This window comes from Aureobasidium subglaciale, assembly GCF_000721755.1.
Source record: "Aureobasidium subglaciale EXF-2481 unplaced genomic scaffold scaffold_4, whole genome shotgun sequence".
NCBI classification, from domain to species: domain Eukaryota; kingdom Fungi; phylum Ascomycota; class Dothideomycetes; order Dothideales; family Saccotheciaceae; genus Aureobasidium; species Aureobasidium subglaciale.
In genome coordinates, this window is record NW_013566991.1 from 181,635 (window position 1) to 203,960 (window position 22,326).

At 49.6% G+C, this 22,326-nt stretch overlaps 8 protein-coding genes across 8 annotated transcripts; 4 read left to right on the forward strand and 4 right to left on the reverse strand.

Moving 5' to 3' along the window:
- Positions 1 to 120: 120 nt before the first annotated feature.
- On the reverse strand, positions 121 to 1,231 carry AUEXF2481DRAFT_27057 (uncharacterized protein; the record flags this gene model as incomplete). The annotated part of the gene is made up of 3 exons (XM_013490774.1): positions 121 to 636; positions 689 to 887; positions 936 to 1,231. 3 exons carry the CDS (start codon positions 1,229 to 1,231, stop codon positions 121 to 123), a joined length of 1,011 nt encoding a protein of 336 aa, XP_013346228.1.
- A 799-nt stretch (positions 1,232 to 2,030) lies between these two features.
- Positions 2,031 to 4,883, forward strand: AUEXF2481DRAFT_27058 (uncharacterized protein; the record flags this gene model as incomplete). The annotated part of the gene is made up of 5 exons (XM_013490775.1): positions 2,031 to 3,277; positions 3,326 to 3,350; positions 3,456 to 3,865; positions 3,931 to 4,596; positions 4,649 to 4,883. 5 exons carry the CDS (start codon positions 2,031 to 2,033, stop codon positions 4,881 to 4,883), a joined length of 2,583 nt encoding a protein of 860 aa, XP_013346229.1.
- A 302-nt stretch (positions 4,884 to 5,185) lies between these two features.
- Positions 5,186 to 6,682, reverse strand: AUEXF2481DRAFT_2628 (uncharacterized protein; the record flags this gene model as incomplete). The annotated part of the gene is made up of 1 exon (XM_013490658.1): positions 5,186 to 6,682. The coding sequence occupies one exon, from the start codon at positions 6,680 to 6,682 to the stop codon at positions 5,186 to 5,188; it is 1,497 nt and encodes a 498-aa protein (XP_013346112.1).
- A 693-nt stretch (positions 6,683 to 7,375) lies between these two features.
- AUEXF2481DRAFT_63226 (uncharacterized protein) lies at positions 7,376 to 9,240 on the forward strand (the record flags this gene model as incomplete). Its single annotated transcript, XM_013490964.1, has 2 exons — positions 7,376 to 7,693; positions 7,792 to 9,240. 2 exons carry the CDS (start codon positions 7,376 to 7,378, stop codon positions 9,238 to 9,240), a joined length of 1,767 nt encoding a protein of 588 aa, XP_013346418.1.
- Positions 9,241 to 10,407: 1,167 nt separating this feature from the next.
- On the forward strand, positions 10,408 to 11,468 carry AUEXF2481DRAFT_540919 (uncharacterized protein). Its single transcript, XM_013491047.1, has one exon. It carries the CDS (start codon positions 10,531 to 10,533, stop codon positions 11,068 to 11,070), a length of 540 nt encoding a protein of 179 aa, XP_013346501.1. The 5' UTR covers positions 10,408 to 10,530; the 3' UTR covers positions 11,071 to 11,468.
- A 454-nt stretch (positions 11,469 to 11,922) lies between these two features.
- Positions 11,923 to 14,014, reverse strand: AUEXF2481DRAFT_27061 (uncharacterized protein; the record flags this gene model as incomplete). Its single annotated transcript, XM_013490776.1, has 3 exons — positions 11,923 to 12,339; positions 12,392 to 13,093; positions 13,148 to 14,014. 3 exons carry the CDS (start codon positions 14,012 to 14,014, stop codon positions 11,923 to 11,925), a joined length of 1,986 nt encoding a protein of 661 aa, XP_013346230.1.
- A 3,113-nt stretch (positions 14,015 to 17,127) lies between these two features.
- On the reverse strand, positions 17,128 to 19,400 carry AUEXF2481DRAFT_541136 (polysaccharide lyase family 4 protein). The gene is made up of 2 exons (XM_013491048.1): positions 17,460 to 19,400; positions 17,128 to 17,409 (listed from the first exon to the last, which is right to left on the reverse strand). Exons 1-2 carry the CDS (start codon positions 19,038 to 19,040, stop codon positions 17,380 to 17,382), a joined length of 1,611 nt encoding a protein of 536 aa, XP_013346502.1. The 5' UTR covers positions 19,041 to 19,400; the 3' UTR covers positions 17,128 to 17,379.
- Positions 19,401 to 19,453: 53 nt separating this feature from the next.
- On the forward strand, positions 19,454 to 22,241 carry AUEXF2481DRAFT_541135 (uncharacterized protein). The gene has a single exon (XM_013491049.1). The coding sequence runs from the start codon at positions 19,815 to 19,817 to the stop codon at positions 22,047 to 22,049; it is 2,235 nt and encodes a 744-aa protein (XP_013346503.1). The 5' UTR covers positions 19,454 to 19,814; the 3' UTR covers positions 22,050 to 22,241.
- Positions 22,242 to 22,326: the final 85 nt, after the last annotated feature.

Below are 22,326 nucleotides of genomic sequence, written 5' to 3' on the forward strand. Positions count from 1 at the left end.
GTTGTTACGATTATTGCTTTGAGGTTGCGTGCATCATATATGGATCTACAAATATACAATAGGTGTGGCTGCGATGTCTCCTGTGGATTTTGTGGTCTTTTCCTCTCACAATGTCGTACGTCATTTTGGTCCATTTACATCGATCCCGTTCACAACTCCAGCCGTGATCATACTTGTCGCATTTCCTTCAACTCCTGCCTTTTCTTCCTTCTTCGTCACTTCGATCTCTCTCAATCGTTTTGCTTCTCTTTCCTTGCGCTCACTGTGTCTGTCGCCGAAGAGATCAAAGTGTTGTCTCATGACAAGGGTGTATTTGAATAGCTCTTCCATGACATCCACAACTCTGTCTCGGTTTCCTGAAGGCTTGAGTCTGCTTCCTCCTTCTGCTGAGATGAAGGCGTTGTGATCTTCCGGATCTTGTGCATCGGTGAATTGGGTGTAGGCCATTGGGACCGAAGATTGATTGGGAATGGCGAACATGCGCATCCAGCGGCCGAGAATTCGAAGAGAGTTGACAGTATTGAATGATTGTGAGCCTCCCGAGACTTGTGCGATAGCCAATGTGCGGCCTTGAGTAGGTCGTACAGATCCAGTACTTAGCGGAACCCAATCTATTTGGTTCTTGAAGACTGCAGTCTGTGAAAGAGTTAGTAGGGTGTCAATATCGTGACGGTTGTATAATACTCACAAGGTTACCATGTTGTTCGGGAGATATCCAGACATGACCATCACTCCATTTACTCAATTCGCGAAGTTCTTGTACTTTTGGATGTTGGTGCTGAACATCGTCCTTGACAGGAAGACCAGAAGGATCGTACACGCGAACATCAGCACCTAGACGCCAGAGTATACGAGAGCATTCGAAAGCCAGTAATCGTGAATAAGATCTGTAGTCATTAGCATTTAGATCCTAGTTCAGATCTTGGATAAATCACCTTTCACGAAGACTACCATACAACACAAGAATCTTCAATCTATCACCTCCAGTCTTTTCCATATCCGATTCGGACATTTTCAATGCAGTGCTAAGTTCTGATTTCGAGATCCAGTCACGGCTCGCCACTTCCGGGCTCGAGATGAATGGTCTGTACTTTGATCTGATATCGGCATCGTCGTCTTGTTCAGGTATAGCCAACGTTTTCCCGTCATATGCAGGGTCCGGCACCAAAAAGTTGGTGTCTCGCATGACCTCTGTATTGTTCAAATCGCCATGAACGCGGGCATTCGACATGATGGAGAGATGCCGGCTTGGAGGTGACACAAATAGCCGTGATGCCTGAAGAGTCCAATATGATGTCTTGAGTGTGAGTTGTCCAGGAGCAATTCTTCCAAAAACTAGTCTGCGAGGCGACATGTTATCAAAGTTCATTCAAGATTGAGATTGTGGCATCGGCGGATCAATATAGCCGCGAGAAAGCGGCCCGTCAAATCGCGGTATGTCACTGCCAAGACAGGGTAGGATAACTGAATGTCAACGAAATCAGATTATTACGGAGGGTGATTGTGATGATTCTGAGATATAAATCGACCATCATGCTCATAGATTTGTACCGAGAAGAGCTCGAGGCAGTATTCTTGATACAATCCGTCATATTTGAGGTGTGCTGTGGCGACAAGTATGGCTGGGCTTGCTGCATGACGCTGTCGCGATCAGTCAAGGGTATTTGTGACTTGTACAAACCACGACCGTACTTAACAGTAGCATTTCATCCTCCAATTACAAAACCACCGAAGGACTCAAGTTCAGTACAGCAAGTTGACAGATACTGTAGAAGACAGCAAGTTGATAGATACTGTAGAAGACAGAATTCCAAATAAGGAAATGATCGTAAGGGGGGTGGCGTCGCCGTTGTCTTCTACCCAAAGTATCCTGCGACGTCATACCAGTGCTTGAAATTCTTCAACAAATCGCGACGCTAGCGGCCATGTACCCACCTATAGTCAACACCGTAGCATCATCTTGAACAGAAACATACGAGCATCATTGATTGGCAGGACGATAGGCGGCGCACCGAACGTGCCTAACCACTATGCCGATCGCGGGGCAGATTGCGGACACCCTCGATAGACCTGAACATGCCTTCCTCACTAGATCATCTGGAGACCAAACTATTGATGCAGATTTACAATATCTGCGTGAATTACCATGGGCAGACACTTCGATTGGACCAATATCAACATGGTCTCGCGAGCTGCTGGTTCTGATCAACCTCGCAATGCTATCACCACAACCACAGCTTTTCCTGCTCGGACCGGACTCGATTATCATATACAATACTGCATATGGCCGGTTACTTTATGACCACCATCCTCTCTATCAAGGGAGGCCAATTGCGTTGAACGAAGCCCTGATTTCGAATGCTCCTGCCATCGACAGAATCGTGGACAGAGCGACTACCAGGGTGAGGCCTGCAAACGAGAACCACGTCACGTTCTTCTTTTCGGACTCAGGCCGACTAAGAGAGACGTTTCTTTCGGCCACAATGGTGAAACTCCCAGAACCATTGCAGGGATTCCATGCGACGACATATGACACAACAGCTGCAGCTCTGCAGCTGAGGAGACGAGAATCGCTCAAAGCCATATTAGATTCTTGCGCTCTGGCAAAAGACATGCCGGGATTTTGGGACTCGATCCTCCAAGGAATACGGATTGAAGATGGTGACATATCTTTTGCCATGCTATATCGTGCAGACCTCTTGGAAAAGTTCGATCCAGAAGCTGACTGTTCACGAAACGTTGTTGATCATCAAGGCTTCACACTTCATGGTGTAGTCGGATCCGAGGACTCTGGCCATTCACAGCATCTGAACATGTCTTCGCCCGAGCCTTATGTTGGATGCATGAGAGAAGCTGTTCGCACAGGCCAACCACTCCTTGTCAGCGTCAAAGATGGCACAATGCCGGAATCTTGGGGCAGACAATCTCGACAACGATGTTATGGCGATGATTCACTGGAAGCAGTCATCATACCTAGTTCTGATTCTCCTGAATCAGAGGTGTATGCAGTTTTGGTACTAGGAATACCCCCGAGAAGGCCGTATGACGAAGACTACGCATCCTGGATCTATTCTATACATCAATTATTTGCAAACGCAGTCACAACTTTCAGACTGGCAGAGGCGAGGAGTTTTGATACCCAACTGGTAGTAAGGCGGGCCGAGGCATTGAGAACGAGACAGCTTCTTCAAGCGCAGCTTCTCATGAAACAACGAGAGGCCGAGTTACAGGCTGAAAAGTTGAACGAAGCAATTGAGGCCAAGAGACAACAAGAAAAGTGAGTCTGAATTAACAAGAGATGCTTTATCATGCTGACATTCACCAGCTTCATCGACATGACCAGCCATGAGGTGAGACTCCTGACACGTGTGACTACTCTCCGAAGAGAGCTGTGCATTTCTGCAGCTGCGCACTGAAACCATCTTGTTGCCAAGGATGATCGCTAATTTGGCTAGATTCGCAATCCACTCAGTGCAGTCATACTCAGCGCTGATTCAGTAACACAAACATTGAGCCAAATACAGGATCTCATCAAAGCATCCGTTACAAAAAATGCATCTATTGATCCACATAGCTTGACGGAACTTCTAGATGACATTGCCGAATCAGTTGACACCATATCATCCTGTTCAATGCATCAGAAGCGCATATCGGACGACATTCTGAGTCTGTCCAAGCTCAACTCAGGCCTGGTTGAAATCTCTCCGTCGGCGTTCAGTTTGAGCAGCTTTATGAACAGAGTTTGCGAAACTTTCAACAATGAGACTTCTAGGGCGGATATCAACTTCACAGCCATGCAAGATTCGTCTGTCAGGTTATATAATGTTGACTGGATCCAAGCCGACTCTGGCAGAATAATGCAGATGTAAGTCGAATATGAGTAATGCTTAATGAGACGAACGACCCGACGCTGACGATAATCTGAACCAGAATGACCAACCTCATCTCCAATGCCATCAAGTTTACTGCCGGCGTCAAAGGAGAAAAATCCATCACCATCCGTGTAGGAGCTTCCCAAACAAAAGATATTGCAATCTTTCAAGATTTGATCATGACCAAACCCTTCCAAGTCATTGATGACAAAACGAAAGCAAGCAATGAAGATATATATTTATGGTTTGAAGTCGCTGATACAGGATGTGGTATGGACGGCAAAGAAAGAAGCAAAATGTTCCAACGCTTTTCGCAAGCATCACCAAAAACATACAATGAATACGGTGGCTCTGGTCTAGGTCTGTTCATCAGTCTAAAACTGGTCAGTCTGCAAGGTGGAGTCATCGGCTTCACCTCACAGACGGGCAGAGGAACGAACTTTGCCTTTTCAGTACGCGCTCTGCGCGAAAAATCACCAGACCTTGCTTCGAAGCAGGCGATGTCTATTCTACCCGATCGAGGGGCTGTAGAGGCCAACACGTTGAGCGTCCTTCTTGTCGAGGATAATAGGACCAATCAGGCTGTTCTCAGCGCTCAACTCAGACGCCACGGATACACTGTATACACTGCGGATAATGGGCAAGAGGCCTTTGATTTCCTACAATCAAGTCGTCATTGGATCACGTCTGGGCAGGACTCGAAGTTACCCCACGCCGATGTCATGTAAGTTTCATGTCAGGTCATGTTTCTTACCACTGCTGACTGGTTGTCTTAGTTGTATGGATATAGAGATGCCGATTGTTGATGGTATTGCATGTACGAGGATGATTCGACAAGCACAGCAGGATGGAGATATCACCAATCACATCCCAATCATAGCCGTGACGGCGAACGCGAGGCTAGAGCAGCTGCATTCGGTGATTGAAGCTGGAATGGATGATGCGATCTCCAAGCCGTTTAGAGTTAACGATCTGAAGGCGGTTATTGACGGAGTGTTGAGAAGGGCATAGAAAGCAGGATGTTTGTATCTTGGATCCTCTGGAAGACACATTTGCATAGGATGTCATGACACAAAGGCAGGAAGGAGGTGGTTCATCGTTTTCTATGAGGAGAGCCATGTGCACGAGTGTTCTCCATCTGACGTATGATTCAGCAGCACCATTTACGCATTTGTGTTTCTATGTTTCGCCATGAATAAGATGGCTGTAATTGTTCAAAGCAAGCTTTCGAAATTTGGTGTATATTTGCAATCGCTTGCAACGCCGTCTGCATAACAGCAGCCAGTCATCTCGAGCCAGCCTGCGTCTTTTGATCATTCATCCTCATCATCATCCTCGTCGTTCTCGTCATCCTCGTCATCCTCGTCATCTTCAATGTCGTCATGAATGGCTTCTTCGTCACTGTCGGAGACATCTGAGATGTCCTCTTGACGTTTGACAATCGTGCGCGTCGACAGCTCTTCGAGCCAGACCTTCATGCTTGTACCTGGACCAGCATGATGCTTGACCTCTTGTGCCAGGTCAGATGTGTTGTAAGTACCCTCGGCACCCGCACCGATTGGCTTGAAGAACACAGGATCCTCCAATCTAGGACCCGACCGAAAAGGCACGACGCCACGACATGTATGCGATGGGAAGCCGATCAGCACAGACTTGAGCCGGGTTGACTGCGGTAAAGCAGCTGCAAGATCGTACAGTAGTGGCTGCCAGTGATCCTCTTCGCCACTTTCTGACACATCGTCCAGAGTGACTTTCCACAAACTGAACGACTGCAAATCGAACTTTGTGAGGACTTTCAAGAGGACGTCAGCCGATATGCTGAGCATACCTAGTTCTAGAGCGGACAGGCGTGGTAGTAGAACGGGTTGGGTTACGAGGCTTGTTGAGGGATGCGCTTGACCAGACACAGGGTCTCCGAGCCAATCAAGAAAGCGTGCAGCGAACGACTGGCGCGGGTCGAAGTTCAGACGGAGCGTCTCGAGCTTGGGCGTGCGTTCCAAGAGGCGTGTCAATGGTGCGTCGGTAGCGGGGCCGTGACCATTTGACGGATCTGACCTGAAGTAGGATTGTGGCGTGTCAGGACCGATGGCCAGCATTAGCTCCTTGATTTCACCAAGCACAGGTCGAACTTTCTCGCCCAAATAGCCATTGAGGATGTCGAAAGAGCGTGGTGTAAGTCTGGCGTGCTTGCGTAGGAAGATATGGACACTCTCTGGTGAGACTTTGGCTTGACCGAGGGCGTAGAAGACCAGGGGCAAGATGGCCTCTGGCGAGATCAAAACGAGTGGTCGCAAGAACTGGCCTGCTGGCGAATAGGCAGACATGTCTTCCCATCCGAAAGACCATGCCCAACTCTTCCAAGTGGCAAGATCTCCATCGCGGAAGCGGCCTCTACCGTTGTAATCCCGCAGACCTATTGTTCGCAGGTTGGGCAACTTGGAGAAGGCGTCGGAGAGCATGTTCAGAGCTTGGCCAGTTGCGAGAAGAACGTCGTGACTGGCATAGCCGGCCTCGTACATGGCCTTTCCACATGGAGTGGCCAGCTCGTGATCTGACGGGAAGACATGAGTGCTAATGACAACTTCGGCCAGACGAGGAGCAAGAGTAGGGTGATTTGAGATATCGACCAGAGCTTGGAGGCTGACTTGTTCCAGCATGAACTGCTTCTTTGTGAAGAATTCGCGAGCGAAACTGTCGAAAATGGTGTTTTCAACATGCTTGGAAATGAGTCTGAAGTTGCCAAGCTCGATAGTAGTGAGGTAGGCTGATATGCGCAGGAGTAGCTCGGGTGGCAAGTCGACGAGAGGCATTGTGGAGAGTTGGTGGTAGATTGAGAAAGCCGAGAAGAAGCGAATTGAGTGATGTTTGATTGATCTGGTGGTTGTAGAAGAAAGGCAGGTTGTTGATTGGAAGGTACGATCGCTGCCGGAAGCGCGCGTATCGAGGTCGACAATGACAGCACTTGTCAAGGCAAAGACACGAGATCTGGATATGTTTATCCCTCTCTGACCGTGACTGTGTCAGGAAGCTTAGTGAAAGTCACGAACGAGATTCTGCGCGCGGAAGAAAGCAGACGGCGGGCTTCAATCATTGTGAAGGCGTAGTGAAAGTAGGCTGAAATGGCGTGGAAGACGCGATCCTGAGGCAACAGCGCGGGCAGCAGCGTCGCACCTTCGTCGCCAAGACAGCTTCTGCCTGCGGTTTCTACGGCGCGCCCAACTCGCTCGGTTTGAATAAATCAAGGGTGACCTGTGACTGCTTGTTCCTGTCCGCTCCTTCTGCGACAGTTTCTTTTCTTCAGCAACTCATCACGACAACAAACCACGACCAGTCAGCATTGCGGCTTGAATCTTGGCATGGCAGACTACAGCAAGCTCAAGGTCGCCGACTTGAGGGACCTGCTCAAGGATCGCGACATCTCGTACAGCGGCCTTCAGAAACAAGAGCTCATTGATGTTCTCGAAGAAGATGATCAAGCAGCAAGCACAACAAGCACGACCACAATGAAGACGAAGACGACGTCCACAAAGCGCAAGGCCTCCTCGCCCGTGCCCGCTGCCCCCACGCCGGCCAAACAGCCGAAAAAGGCAAAGCCAAAGGCAGAGCCGCCAGCAGCCGCGACTCCTGTGGACGCCCCCGACCACACTCCCCCCACCGACGCTCAATTCGCTCCGCCAGGTGTGAACCTCGACATACCCATCGATGAAGGCGTCTCCTCTTCCTATCACGTCTACGTTTGTCCAGACAGCGGTATAATCTACGATGCCTCGCTCAACCAGACCAATGCCTCCAACAACAATAACAAGTTCTATCGCGTTCAGGTATGTTTCTGTCTCCTCGCCCTTTCCACAGCGAAAGTCGTCTTCCGCACTGCACAATCTTCTTTCCTACCACGTTTCAGCGCTAATGCATGAATCAGCTTCTAGAAAGCTCGGGCAGTTACAAGAACTACCGAACATGGACTCGGTGGGGTCGTGTTGGTGAGCACGGTCAAACAGCCATGCTGGGTGACGGTTCTCTGGAGGATGCTTTCAACAACTTCCAAAAGAAATTCAAGGACAAATCCGGCCTCAAGTGGGAAGACAGAGGCGAGAAATCAAAGCCCAAGAAGTATGTCTTTGTCGAACGCAGCTACCTTGCCGACGACGATGACGACGATGAAGCTGCTGCTCAGGCTGGCGCTTCTCCCCATGGCGATACTGAGACTCCGCACACGCAGCCTAAATGTACCCTCGAACCACCAGTCCAATCTTTGATGGAGCTCATCTTCAACCAAGAGCATTTCGCAAACACCATGCAAAGCCTCAATTACGACGTCAAAAAGCTTCCCTTGGGCAAGCTCAGCAAAGCCACCATTACCAAAGGCTTCGAGTTTTTGAAGGAGCTGTCTGCATTGATGAGCGACCCTTCACTTGGCACTGATCTGGACGCTTACGAGGACCTGAGCAACCAGTACTACAGCTACATCCCTCACGCCTTTGGTCGCAACCGTCCACCAATCATCCGAACGCTCGACATGCTGAAGCCAGAGATAGAATTGCTGGACAGCTTGAGCGACCTCAAAAACGCTGACGAGATCCTGAGAAAGGCAAAGGACAGTGCTGCACAGATACACGCACTTGATTCACGCTTCCAAGGCCTCAACATGCAAGAGATGTCTGCCCTTCCCACCGACAGCACGGAATTCACGGAGATCAACCAGTACCTGCACAAGACCTGCGGCTCCACCCACTCCGTTAAGTACGAAGTGCAGGACATCTTCCGCATTCAACGTCAAGGAGAGTTTGAGAGATTCGGTAGGAGCAAGTACGCTAGTGTTGCTAGCGACCGTCGTCTATTGTGGCACGGATCTCGCACTACAAACTATGGAGGTATCCTCAGTCAAGGTCTCCGTATTGCTCCACCAGAAGCCCCAGTGAACGGTTACATGTTCGGCAAGGGAATCTATCTCGCCGACATGAGCAGCAAATCAGCAAACTACTGCTCACCCTACGACTCGGATGGCCACGCACTACTCCTTCTCTGTGAGGCCGAACTTGGCAAGCCCATGCAAACTCTCACCGACGCCAGCTATAACGCAGCTGAGACCGCAAAAGAGCTGGGTGCCTTCTCCACCTGGGGACAAGGTAAGACCTCACCCAAGGCTTGGAAAGACGCCGGATGCATTCATCCCTCCCTCGCTGGTGCGACCATGGTCAGTTCATCTGTTCCGGCCCGTGCAGGCATTTCACTGACTATTGCACAGCCCGACACTACCCAAGACCCTGGTGATACCAATGTTCCCGGCGCCTACCTCCTCTACAATGAATACATCTGCTACGACATCGCTCAGGTCCGCCTTCGCTACCTGTTGCGCGTGAAGATGTGAGGATCGTTGCCTTCTGACCACGAGAGCAAGAAGGAGAGAGAGGGACAGAGGGAGAGAGAGAGAGAGGGAACATGCTTTGACCGACAATTAGCTAAGCGCGGCGTAACCGGAGAGATTAAAGGGCTGGCAGAGTGGCATATCCGCCAGAACATTATAATCTCGAATTGCTCTAACACAGATTGTCTGTGACCGAACCGACTGGACGTATGAAAATTGGCGTCTATCATGCAAGATTACTTTTTTATCTGGGTATCGTGAGTCCAAACAAGAATTAGATGATGTGATGTTGTATCTCTTTCTACGTTCGAACGACAGACTTGTATACGACAATAAACTACAGTATCTCATGTATGCCGTTCGTTCTGAACGTTTCGAACGACCTTCGTTTGTACTTTCTCATCTGCCAAAGGTGAGACTCATGGATCGAAAGTATGGTCGATAGTTGAGTCGTGGGACTCTGTCGATCTTCCGGTATTTGTCGATGTGCCAACCATCTCGCGGTAAACCAATATTCTTTCACACAAGCTGCACCTTTCTCATCTCAGCCCCATCATCTGTCTGCCTCAGGAGGGCATAGCAATTTACATCAAAACGCCAAAGCTCTCGCAACGGAGATCACTAAGGTCGATGTCAATGATCCAGCAATCATCGCTGAGCAAATGGAAAACCTCTTCGAAAATGTCGTCGCGCTCGTTTCAGATTTCTCGAGACAGTCGAACCAGCTCATGCATCGCAGCCTGGAAGAGGCTCATAGTCGTCAATGTGGATCACAAGGAGAATTTACGAGATATCAAGAACAGCTCGTTGAGTGCTGCCTGTTCCTCCAAGGCTTTGTCAACAAAAGTAAGTCTTACGCAAGCCCAACATCTCCCCTACACCATCTGTTCTATTTTTCTTTCTCTTTGGTCCTACTCCTCCTCCTCCTCCTCCTCCTCCTCCTCCTCCTCAGCCCTCCCCCATATACGTTCGCTCTATCCATGCTCGCCCGATACAGCGACTGACGAGAAAAACTCCGTCCCTAGTAGTCTTGATCTCGGCGGCTGAGTCTTGCAAAGTATCGTTACGACTCGCAAAGAATGGGCCCAGACTCTTGAGGAACGTAGGGATCGCATCGCGGAGTTGGAGGGAGAGCTTGTATCCGCCAACATAGCTGAGACGGAGTTGAGTGAACAAATCGAGCAAACCAGAGAGACCGAGTGCGACACTCGCGAGTAACATGAGCGCAACACAGAACCTCTTCAAGCCCGGATTGATGTCCATGAAAACCAGACAAAAGCCTCGAGCGCTACTATGAAGTCCTCGAAAGCCGAGTTGGAAAAGGCTTCTCTGAAAGCCAATGAGCTGGCTCTTGAAAGGACAAAGGTTAAGGAAAAGCTTGAGACTGTCCAGAAAGCGAAGAAAGCCGTAGAGGAGGCGCGCGATCGAGCTGATAGCACAGGCAAGATGGCCGCTGCACGCCTGAGGCTAATCCTCATTGACGAAGACGTCAACGAAGCGGAATTTGAACAGTTTTTGGACTTGCTCGTTGAGATGTCAAGTAACACTGCATTGGCTTCCATCGAGTTCCCTATGGGTGAAGAAGCGTTCGAGGGATTGAGCCCACTGCAGGAGTCGGTCCAGTGGGCGATATCCTTTTGCTCCTTGGAGCAGACTACTCCATATTTGCACCAGAGTCTGGACTTGCATGTTCTCAGTCGCAAGCCTGAAACCACAGAGCCAACAGTTGTTCGCCATGCTCGAGGCGCTCTCTGCCAGAGTCGAAGAGCTCGATGCCCACAAGCGGTACGATCTACAGAACTTTTGACAGATTGCTTGCTCGACAGTCTGTGACTGAGCGCGAGATCATCGTTCAAGCAAGGATCATGGAGATTATCATGTTCGCTTCAACCCTTGCAATGACTACCTGGAAGAACTTCAGATCCTTCTACGACAGGTGGCTCAAGGGGTACGGTGGAAACATGGGCACTCTTGTTGCTTCGTAAGCTCTATGGTTCGTAGCTCTGACCAAAGGAGTGGTCACCTCACAGAGGGACTGCATGATCGAGAGAATCAATCATAGAGAAATCCGCCTTGGCGACATCATCGTGGAGAGAAACACCGAAAGAGCAATGTTGGGTAACATCCGCTCATTCGGAAAGCTTCAGTGCATTATCGACGAGCCACAAAAGTAGCAAATTGCTGTTTTCGCAACTACGGATGAGGGGGTTGACTATAGCTCGACGACTTGTCTGATCGATCTTCCATCACGTCGTGACAAGAACCACAGCTTCTTTGTCCCAGCCTCATACAAGGTGTCGCTAGGTGCGATTACCTGCATGGGTAGACAGATGCCTGAGCTTCGCGACAGCGGTTTGAGCCGCTCAACTTTGATTGCCATCGTAGGGGTGCATGTCGAGTTCATACCGAGGTACGTACGACACTGTCTTCCCTACGCTCTACCCGTATCCATCTGACTATGCGTGCCGCCCAAATCACAAGACCCGTGGGAATGCACCAACAAATTTGAGGACTATAGAAGACCCATTGAGAGAGTCTGTCTTCGAGCCTCTCCATCAATGTAGTATTGACAATAAAAAATCACTGTGCATTCTCACAGATGTGGAAAGAGTAAAATGGAGTCCTGGTTTTGGGTATCGTATATCTGAATTTTTACAAGAATTGGAATAGAAGGTATGAGAACACTCAGAGACCGAGATTGACAAGTCTGATGCCATGTTCTCTAGCATAAGAGACCCAGTCAATCTCAGTAGCATTGCCACCGAATCGGACCCTCTCACGCTGCTCAGCACATAATGTCTCGAGCAGCTCGCGAGATTTGGTAACATTGCAGCTGATGCCGGTACCTTCCATGGCTCGGATGATACCGATAGCACGATTCTTGTCATGATCGTTGCATGTGTTCACACCTGCCAAGAAGACGGAGAAGATGATATGATGTTGTTCGGTACTCTTCTCGGCAATGACCAGAGATGCCATTGCAAGGATATGGCGACAGTGAGTTGCGACTTCTTTGCGTTGAGCAGGTGAGTTGTAAACGCGTTGACCACGATACATGCTCGTATGTAAGTATACCATTGCGGTAGAGTATTGGAGAGATGCCTATTGCGATTGTTAGACAGAAACAATATTTGATGAGGTTAGCAGGACTTACAAAGTCAAAAACTGTCCTAGCAAGAGCAGGCAGTCTTGTTCCAGCTTCTGGTGAGTCGCGAGGTAGGAAAGCAGGATATCTCGCATTCCAAGATGAGTGAAGTTCATTTCTGAATCTCATTACACGTTCTTGATGTTCTGCAATGCTACCACGGCCAGAACTAACGTCTTCTCGTATCTCCAATGCCAATTGACTGATCTCGGCAAATCTCGTACACATGTATTTGCCAAGATCAGAGACAGCTGCTAAACCGGAAATCTCCAGATTTGGTTGCAGTGTTAATTCTTCCGGCTTCCTCCAAGTTGGTAGGTCTGAACCGTGCATCAAATAAGCTCTGACGAAAGACCCAGATTCTGGGTTTCCAGCGAGACATGATTGTGCATCTAAGAAGAGGGTATACCACAGAATGTACGCTTGTAATTCTGTGACTTCTGTATTGTCTCGAGAGTATGCCAGACGAGCGAGTTGTTGAAAATGTTGGGACCACATGACACCATCTGGTGAACAGTTTTGGGTTGCGCAACAGATGTCATATAATAGAAGGATGAAGTGAAGATAGATCAGAGACCCCGGTGACATGTAGGTGCTTGACATGCATGCAGAGATGGCTTGATGATAATGCTGAAAAGCTCCAGCTAAGAGATGCCGTTGACCTTTGAGCGCCAGACTCAGCAATGTAATGGCACATATTGCATGATACAACTGGTCGAATATTAGCATTCATCCTGTCCCTGGTTTATGGCTGACGAATCTTACAGGTGGAAATGATCGTGACTCTTGAACAATGACATCCTCATGCCCACAATCACTCAACTTGAACCTTGACCCAAGAGGCATCATTCTTTTCGAAATGAAATTCTTGTAATGCATCATGACCTCATCAACATCTGTAGAGCCATAGTTTGTAAAATCTCGGGTCATGGAAGGTGTATCGAATCCCTGGTCGTTCATACTGATGATGGAAGGTTTGCGTTCCGGAAGTGCCATGAAGTAGGGTGTATCCTCGAACTCGGAGAGGACTATCAGATTAGGATCTTCCGAGAAGCCATATCTTGAAGATCCACTCCCACTTCTATATCGTCTGATCAAGCCACCATATTCTGGCAGCTGACAAAAGCTGTCCGGTGTCAAAACGACATTGAAAGTACCGGGTGGTTGTGTAAGTGCCTTTCTTTCTCTTTCGTCTTCGTTACTGAGCTCAGTAAACGGCGGCAATGTTGGTTGATGTCTGGTATAGAGCTGTCGAGCCATCAAGCGTTGTTGGTTATGTTCATCCCAAGATGGACTCCCTGTCACAGAGACATGCTTGTGCCTCCGCCGTGTGCGTATGCTCAAATCGTCGAACTTCCATCTTTGACCCCATTCACAATCTTTTCCTAGCCTATTGCATGAAGCACACTTCGGTCGGACTTCATCACACTTGACTTTTCTTTGTCGACATGTCCAGCATCCATTCCTTGATCTTGGTTTCGATTGTCGCGTGTTGGGTCGGCGTTCTCCAATGGCAGAATCAACGTCTGAATTCGATCCCGATGTATGCGATTTGGAAGGGCTTGATCCAAGAGTTTGTATTGGGTATGCTGCCGACAGATGTGGACTTGTAGATGTCGATTGACGACTCATGACGTGGAGAGATCTTGTTTGGCGTGGGGGAGAAGATTCATGCGACTCTTTGACAGCGGTGGTGACAGAGCCTCGACGCGGGGCAGTATTGCTGGTGAAACTGGTGTAGTTCGGCGAGATTGATTCACGAATTCGAAGTTATAGGTATAGCCTTATGAGTAAAGGTGTCAAGGTCGGAAGGATTTCTCAATCTGCTCCTTGAAACAGGGTATATACGGGATGATGAGGAACCATGTGGGAAATCAACTGTTTAACTCCCTTACCCTGATGTTTCCTCTGCCCGGTCAAGAAAAGCGTAGCTTTCGGGAAAGTACAAAAGCTTAAGCAGCATTGCGCTAACGCATCTGACCATGCCTTTGTACACACCGTTAACCTGATTCCTTCAAACTTAGCTTCGAACGACTTTCAGGACCTTGCGTTTTGACGTCAATCGGCGGAGAGTGGATGCCCATGACCTACCTAGGGGTGATTCGAGAAGTGATCCCGCTCGGTACCTCTGAGATTTGGTGTGACATCTCTGGGAGATGGGCGCAGGTCAGTAAACTAAAATTCGAACGTTTTGTCTCGAGCTCTCCCCAGTTGGAAAACACAGCCACCGTTGAATTCTCTTGTCCAAGTCGGACCACCCATGAATGGACAAGCCGACTCTAGACAGGTCAGAGCGCCAATATATGACCCTCACAACCATCATCTCAGTTTCTTACGAAGTGCGCAACGAGTGAAGTTCACGAACACTAGATCCGTCTGAGATGGATCGTTAGGGCTACAGTGCATATGATCTACACCAAAGACCCTTCAGCTCGAACAGACTCTATTGTACCTGTCGGACAGCTGAGACGCGTCAGCGATGAGCTTGCTCAACAGCGACAGGAGCATAAACAATGCGATTTGGCAAATGGTGGTGTGGATGGCTGCAGAAATAGAATAGTTCCAGACTTGCAAAGAGGACGTTGTTCCGCAACTTGTTACACGGCCGCACCTGGTCACGACACTCTCGGATCATTCCCCGTCCGATTGCCATTTACACATCCGCTGCCCGCCGCCTTCCTTTTCCTGACAGCCACGTGAAGGCTACGTAGTTTGGCGTCGGCAACTGAAGGTGTCTGGTCTGATCGGTTCGCTTCCCATGAGCCTAAATCCTGATCTCAACGGTTCGTTAACAACGTGCGTGCCTCGAAGATTGCATGACTGTGTGCTGGAATCGGTACGAATCTGAGATATGTCGATTTACAGTTCAAACAACTCCGTGGAGAGCGACCGAGACAAGGGGCTTGGGGTTTGACTCTAGATGAAGGTTGGCAGACGTCCAGCGGTTGTTTGGAGAACTTCATGCGAGTCAGAAATTTCGGTGTCAAGCGGAAGTCGCGTAGCACCATCACCGTATCGGCCCGGGATACTTTAGAGAAAGTACCGAATCTGAACCCTAAAGACATGAAGGGATCTTACGGCCAACGTTTTGCTACATGCACTTCACCCCAATCCCTTCGAATCCCGCCGGACTTGAACTTATTGATGATGCAGTCTTCAACGCTGTATGCAAGAGATTGGAATGGATAGACACTGCATGCCGGTTCGATATTGTGGTATCTTGTGCTCTCGCTCCTCCCCGGACCGACAATTTAAGGAGAGAGGGATGTCGGGGATGTGACACTTCATGCCGTGTTGACTCAACACGACTTGTCCCAAGCACAAGAGCCGCAAAACGAAGATCCTGGGAGGAAGCTTCCTCTCCGCGACAATATAGAGGTTGCTATGTGGGCAAGCCCGGCAGAAGAACGACATCCACGAAAAAGTCAAATGTGAAACGCAGATACATGGTAGCACGGTGGTACGCAGAAAAGCTTCCAATAAAAGCATCTCAACTCAATGCCATGTGTTTTGCCTCGCTAAAGGAGGTTAAGCTTTGATGCCTGCACCTCGTCATCGAACAAACACAATTGGCATGCCGCCCTTCCAACGCCTTGCTGAACTCACAGAGGCCACCGGGGACATGCCGCCGTTAGTTTTACCAACCGGTTCTGGCCTGCGAGATGCCATCCATCAACCGTTTCGAGTGTAGCACACCGGTATAGGTAGATAGTCCGTGCTGCCCTGACCCCAGTCTTTCGCTTGCAGGCCCAAAGCAGTGTTACTAAGCACATGCAGGGAGCCGAACAGACTGTTGTTGATCCTGAAAGCACGATATGCTCAGCTATGGCGCCCTTCACTTTTTCTTATTCCCAGGGTCTGAACCTTCGGCTATCAACAGGTCAGGCCTCGGATAAGAGTATCTTATTAAGCGACAGATACCCGATCAACCCACACTCGATCCTTCTCTCAATTAACTCTTGGTCTAAGCGACGACATAGGTTGACCGTTCTCGCAAGGTTCAGGTGATTGCAGATGAACACCACTCTTCACGTCCGTGCTACGCCCAGCGCAACAAAATTAGATGATCATTGGATGTGTGCGCGAGCTGACGCGTGCTTGGGACTGTGTTGCGTCTTTTGTTGTGTTCTACAATGCCCAATAATCAGCCTTTAATCTTCCAGATCAACTCAAAGCTCCGACAGTAGAGCGCTCACCATTTTGACGGCCGGCTTGGATCTCCGTTCAATGATCCGAACGATCAGTCAAAGAAGACTGTAACCTTGGTTTCTCGATGTCTCCGCGGCGGTTGTAGAATCTTGGTACAATGCTTTCTACGTTTCTCTGCTTGACAGAGCGCATATATGTCGCCTGTTCAGGCGAGATCTTGTAGTTTGCTTCTTCGTCGATGGTCTCAGCGTAGTAGTGACGGCCCACTGCTGCTATGATGACGACTAAGCATGCGCAACAGATCAAGACGATGATGATGGTCGCTGATGGACTTAGAGCCGCCATTGCTGATATGTAAACGAACGAGACCTTGTGGAAGGATGTAGTGCAGGACGATGGGTAGGTTGAACAAAGATTGCCATACACTTGAGAGTTACTGTGTTGTCCTGAGGCTCCAAGAGCGAAAATGTGCCCTTCTTGTAGGTACGAAGAACACTCTCATCCACATCGCAGGATCAATCACGACATGCATCTTTCCTCGGACTATCATTGCTCTTCCGGCCGATTGTACGTACAGAGATGCTGATAGGCTGTTGCTGTCTTCCTGCTTCGTCCATACGGTACCATACGGGATTGGATACGGTTATACGATACGCCTACACGGCGGGATTGTATATTACGATGATACGATACGGCCAAACGACTATCTTCGTCCCTTCGTACATGCCGGAAAGAGGCAAGAGCATCTCCGAAATACCCATCTCCTACCTGATGAAGACATCTGGATAGCTTTCCACAACACGGCTCATACTGTGGCTCTCCGGATACCGGAGACTGGGTGATGTGCTCTACTGGAACAGTTCTATGGCATCCAGAATCTGGTCCTGTCAGTATCGGTTTGGAAGCTAGCTGAGGGTGGTTGACTTACGATGTTCGGGGCCAAGTACGAGTCGCCACTTGACCCTGATGCAACAGTGATTGTGATGGTATTCGCACCGGCGATCAAAGTACCAGCAGGGATCTTGACATCGTACACTTCACCGTTACCACGATATGCTCCTCGAGTCACACCGCGAGAATCAATCTTTGCTGGAGCAGCAGGGGCAGTAGCGCTGTAGCTATTGATCTTGGCTTGAGGTCTTGCGCCAGCAAAAGACAGCGTGGTTCCAATTCTTAAAGTAGCGGCTCCAGCCTGAGCTGCTGATAGGGTGAATTTGATTGTCAGAGGATCATTGACACCTTTCCATAATGCCATAGGTACGTCTGTCAATGAGCTTGACCCAACAGTGTAGGTGAGGGGACCCCAAGACGACATTCTCTTGTCAGAAGGATGCATACGAAGCTGCTTATCGGCATTACGGAATCCAGTGGGTTGACCATCCCAAGTACCAATCGTCCAGATGGTGTTTCTTGCTATGACTCCGGAAGCAATATTCTTACTAGCTGTTGAACCAGCAGTAACTGTTACGCTAGTCTCAGCCACTTTGAACTCAGTCTGATACAATACCATTGTGTATGTGCCGGGTTGCATGGCGGGTGAAGTGAATTTACCGGACGAGTCGGCATATGTCCAGTATTGGTTGTTGGTGTTGTGCCAGTGGACGATCCTCTGAAGAGAACCACTGATACCAGAAGCCGTGCCAGAAACACGACCGCGACCGGAGTCAGCTACATAACCAGTAACGCCCAAGCTTGAGAAGAACGAAGTATCAGCTCCACTGGCGGAAGGAATACCCGAACGACTAAATGCGATAGTGTAGGGCCCGTGGAGACCTTGACGGAAGGGCTCTGTTTGTACATGGCCAGAGTTCATGTAAAAGTAAAGGCCTGTATAATCACCAACATTGTTGGAGTCGATATCTCTGAAGAAAGGCCCACCACTGGAAGCTTCATATGCAGGGTCAGGCAGAACCATACAAGCATGAATTGGATCAGACCCATCGCGATAGACGCAGTGGACCTTGTCATCGATAAATCGCTGACTGGAGTAGAATTTGCTTCGTGTTTCGCCATTGACAACGAAAACATCAGAGCCTTCCACGGTGGAGGTACTACCGGCAATTGTAGAAGCAGCTCCAAAAGGATACTCTAGAGGTAGGGCTTTCGAGTTGAGACGAGCAATAAATCGAAGTTCGCCGATGGTAGGTTCTGCAGTCGTGTAGGTGGCCATGTGAATCGAACTATCACCACTTCTGACGATGATGTAATGAGTCAGAGTGGAAGTCTTGCAAGTAATTTTTGCATATTGACTGGCGACGACATCTCCAGACACAGTGGCCGTTCCAAGACCAGAGCTGATGTGGGATCCTGTGCTTTTGTACTGTAGCTCTTCACCACGATACAGAATAGAAGTTATGTCGCAGCTTTTCCTGTCAACAGTCACAACAAGTGTATTGGAGGAACCAGCATCAATGATGAAACTGTTGCTGTTGCTAGTGAGACCAAAGGCTGCCGAAGCTAGGGGAGAGAAGAGCGTAACAGCAGAAAGAAGGAGACTAGACACGAGCATGGTTGTATGACGGTAGAAAACCGGAATTGGAGATTTTCTGGAGGCCTTGGACGAGCACTTATGTGTGGAAAAGAGTCTTGAGTCGTTAGAATACAACGCCGAGGACAAGGCAGAACCCCACCCACAACTACGTACGAATAGAGCGTTTCACCGCATATCGCGAGGTGATAGACAAAACTCGCTTACCTGCATGGCTGATCAATAGAAGAAGTTTAGCCATGGGCTGTAGATGTAGATGAGACACGCCCGGAACTGGCTTCCACAAGAAGTAAGCTTTGGCCGACCATGGTGGCAATGATCTTGGTCAGGCAGGAGCAATGCAAAGATGATGCCTATAGGTGGAAGTTCAGACTGGCGAGTCTTGTTTTGAGAGGTTAAAATCGGTCATGATTAGCCCGAAGGAAAGAATATACTTTGTCGTTGCAACGTGAGGGAACATGCAGGAGGCTCACGCGTAGGTAGTTGTGAAAGATCGGCGGATCCAGTAGAGTAGACTACCAGTTTGAGTGGACAGATGCAGTAGTGGATGACGGGGACAGAACTGGCGTTTAGATGGTGGGAGAATAGTAACAGTGGTACGAGTATAGAGTGGGTGATGCATGTCGAGCTGTCTGGAGTTGATTATGAGTTTGGCTTGGCGAGGCGGTAGCGAGGGAGGATGCACAATTCTGTTGCACAGTTGTGTCTACCCCGCAGTTCACGTACAAGGGTCGCAATTGCAACGAGAGATAAATTTCTACATCAACAACAAAATGCGAGGACGAGGAAAGAAATATGTCGCTCTTTGGAGGAGGAGGAGATGACAGTGGAGCAGCGTCGCCTAGTCAAGCAAGCGACTTTTCCATCAGCACCATCGACGACGAACAAGCGCACACGGCGCGTTCAGAAGGCTCACCCGACACTCAAGCCGGTCAAGAGGATCACAACGACCATGCCGATCTTGAAGAGGAGACCGACGGGGGTACTGGCGGGGGTGTAGAAGAGTTGGACGATCGCAGGAACAACAGGAGTCCTTCCGCAATGTCAGACACCAGCGAGTTCGACGTTCGGCCCAATCGCTTCCGAGGCTCAGACCGCGCATGGCTTCACCTTACGAATGCCGATCGGACTCTTGCTGGCTCGCTTGATCAACTCAAGGCAGACGACCTGTCCTCGCACCTCTACAGCGCTCACCACCTGAAGGCTCGCTTGCGCCAACAAACATCACCATCTTCGTGTAAAGCTTGGAGCAGAAAGAGTCGTTGGCTTTCGACCAATCAAGCCCTTCAGAAGCCATGGTATCCTGAGTCCGACTGGACCGCCTGGCCACTGCCTCCGGATGTCGTCCCAGCTGGTGCTGAAGTCTTCGGCCGGCCCAACGACGGCCTCGAGACCTTCACTCTTCGCAATCCTCGACAAGCCACTCCGACTGACAACCTGCGAGACCAACTGCACGTGGTCATTCTAGCACGAGCACACCAGTCTTGGAAAACTAGCAATGATCGCCGTCCTGAAGCGACTGATCTCATGGCCGTCTCTGTTGCTACTCCTGATCGTCGCTCTCCAGCAAGACGAGCACGAACTCGTTCGGTCTCTGCTGGTCCAACTTTGGCTCCTTCTTCGCCATCGCTCGCAGATCATCTGCCTCCGCTGTCGTCGCTTGATCAATCTGTCATTGAACAACCCGTTCAGAATCCTGCCGACACACCTCGAGAGAGCTCCGTCAAAGATGAAGGCGAAAAGGTACAAGACAAGAATCCCGCACGTCCAGTCTTCTCTGCCGACGACGACCGCTCTCGTCGTATTCTTGATCCGACTGTCAACCACATCATATCAAAGCTGGACAAACTGCTTCTCGCCTTGCATCAAAGCAGACAAGCCCATGTACACCGACCGAGAGATGGAGATACGTCAGACTCTTCTGCACGTTCGAATTCCCGATCTCGCTCGTCACCTAACAAGTCTTCGAACAAAAAGTCCGTCAAGAAGTCAGACAAAGCATCTCAGAACCAGACTGGCATTGCTCCGCTTAGACAAAGCCGTCGTACAGAATCTGCCTCTGCCTCTCGGGCGACAAGTCCGCAAGACCTTGTCATGTATGACGATTCTGGAGAAGATGAGACCTGGGAGCCGGAGAAGCCCAGACGACAATCTCGCTCGCCGAGTAATAGAGCATCGTCGCCGGAGCCCGACGTACAGACTACCTCGCCAAGTGGCAGAAAACGACGCAATCCTCCGAGACCGGGCTTGAGAGATTGGAGTGAAGTGCTGGGTTTAGCCAGTCTGACCGGATGGGACCCTCTAGTGCTCGAACGGACTCGTCAGCGATGCAGCGATCTGTTCAAAGAAGACATGGACCTCTTCACCATGCCTGAACATGACGACTCTTCTGCCGATGAAGCTGAAGTCATGCATCAACAATCATACACTCGGTCAACTCAATCAGCGAGTTGGCGATGTCCTTTGACTAATTGCTTCCGCAACATGCAGCCCCTTGACCAAGGCTTCCGCTGGCGTGAGCACATGCGCAAGACGCATCGGTACGACAATGATCAGATTGCAAAGCTCGAACAGCAATTGATCAAATCTGGCGATATTGCTCCTGGTGCAAAGCGTCATCATGTGTTGGCCCACAATCCTCGAGGTTGGCAGCCTCCAGATCCGCTCAAATGTCCGCACTGCTCCTCTTCTCAACATGTCTTTGCAAAAGTCAGTCGTCTGTTGGATCACATCAGGCGCGGGCACAAATATGATCCACGCATTCAAGACCCGCCAGAGAAGCTGTCGAGAGAGATGGTTGATCAGGATGAAGGTATAGACTCCCAGAAATCGAGTAGCTCTGATGATGATAGTGATGGCTATATGGTGGGCGGTGTACACAATGATGGATTCCTACAACCAGTACTCAGACATGCTGGCTCGAGAGGAAAGGATCTTGAACAAAGAGCAAAGAGAGCAAACGCTCGTCGCTCAAAGGTCGAGTTGAAAAATGCGAAAAAGCGACAGTATTTCGGCAGTGCTGATATGTAAAGTCGGAAAGCTAGAAGGTGAATATAGAAAGAGACATGAATCCAACGCTTTAGACGTCTCATCGTGAGTTTTCAGTCATGTGAGAGCCCGGCGAGTCCCAATGTCAAGCTTCAAGTCGGTAATCGATGTGGAGAAGTCACGATCTTCCTCACGTACACCCTGAGGCAGGTACTACCCTCTCTGATGACACGCTGGACTCGGCCTGCTCTTAATTTCCATCTTCAACCCTTGCGTCCCAACACCAAGCATGGCTGTCGTGACGAGATGACCACCGGCT

Coding starts and splice junctions, on each gene's coding strand:
- AUEXF2481DRAFT_541135 (XM_013491049.1), top strand. CDS start 19,815: ATGTCGCTCTTTGGAGGAGGAGGAGATGACAGTGGAGCAGCGTCGCCT.
- AUEXF2481DRAFT_540919 (XM_013491047.1), top strand. CDS start 10,531: ATGAAGTCCTCGAAAGCCGAGTTGGAAAAGGCTTCTCTGAAAGCCAAT.
- AUEXF2481DRAFT_541136 (XM_013491048.1), bottom strand. CDS start 19,040: ATGCTCGTGTCTAGTCTCCTTCTTTCTGCTGTTACGCTCTTCTCTCCC. Junction 17,410..17,459: donor CGTACTTGGCCCCGAACATC/GTAAGTCAACCA, acceptor TGACAGGACCAG/ATTCTGGATGCCATAGAACT.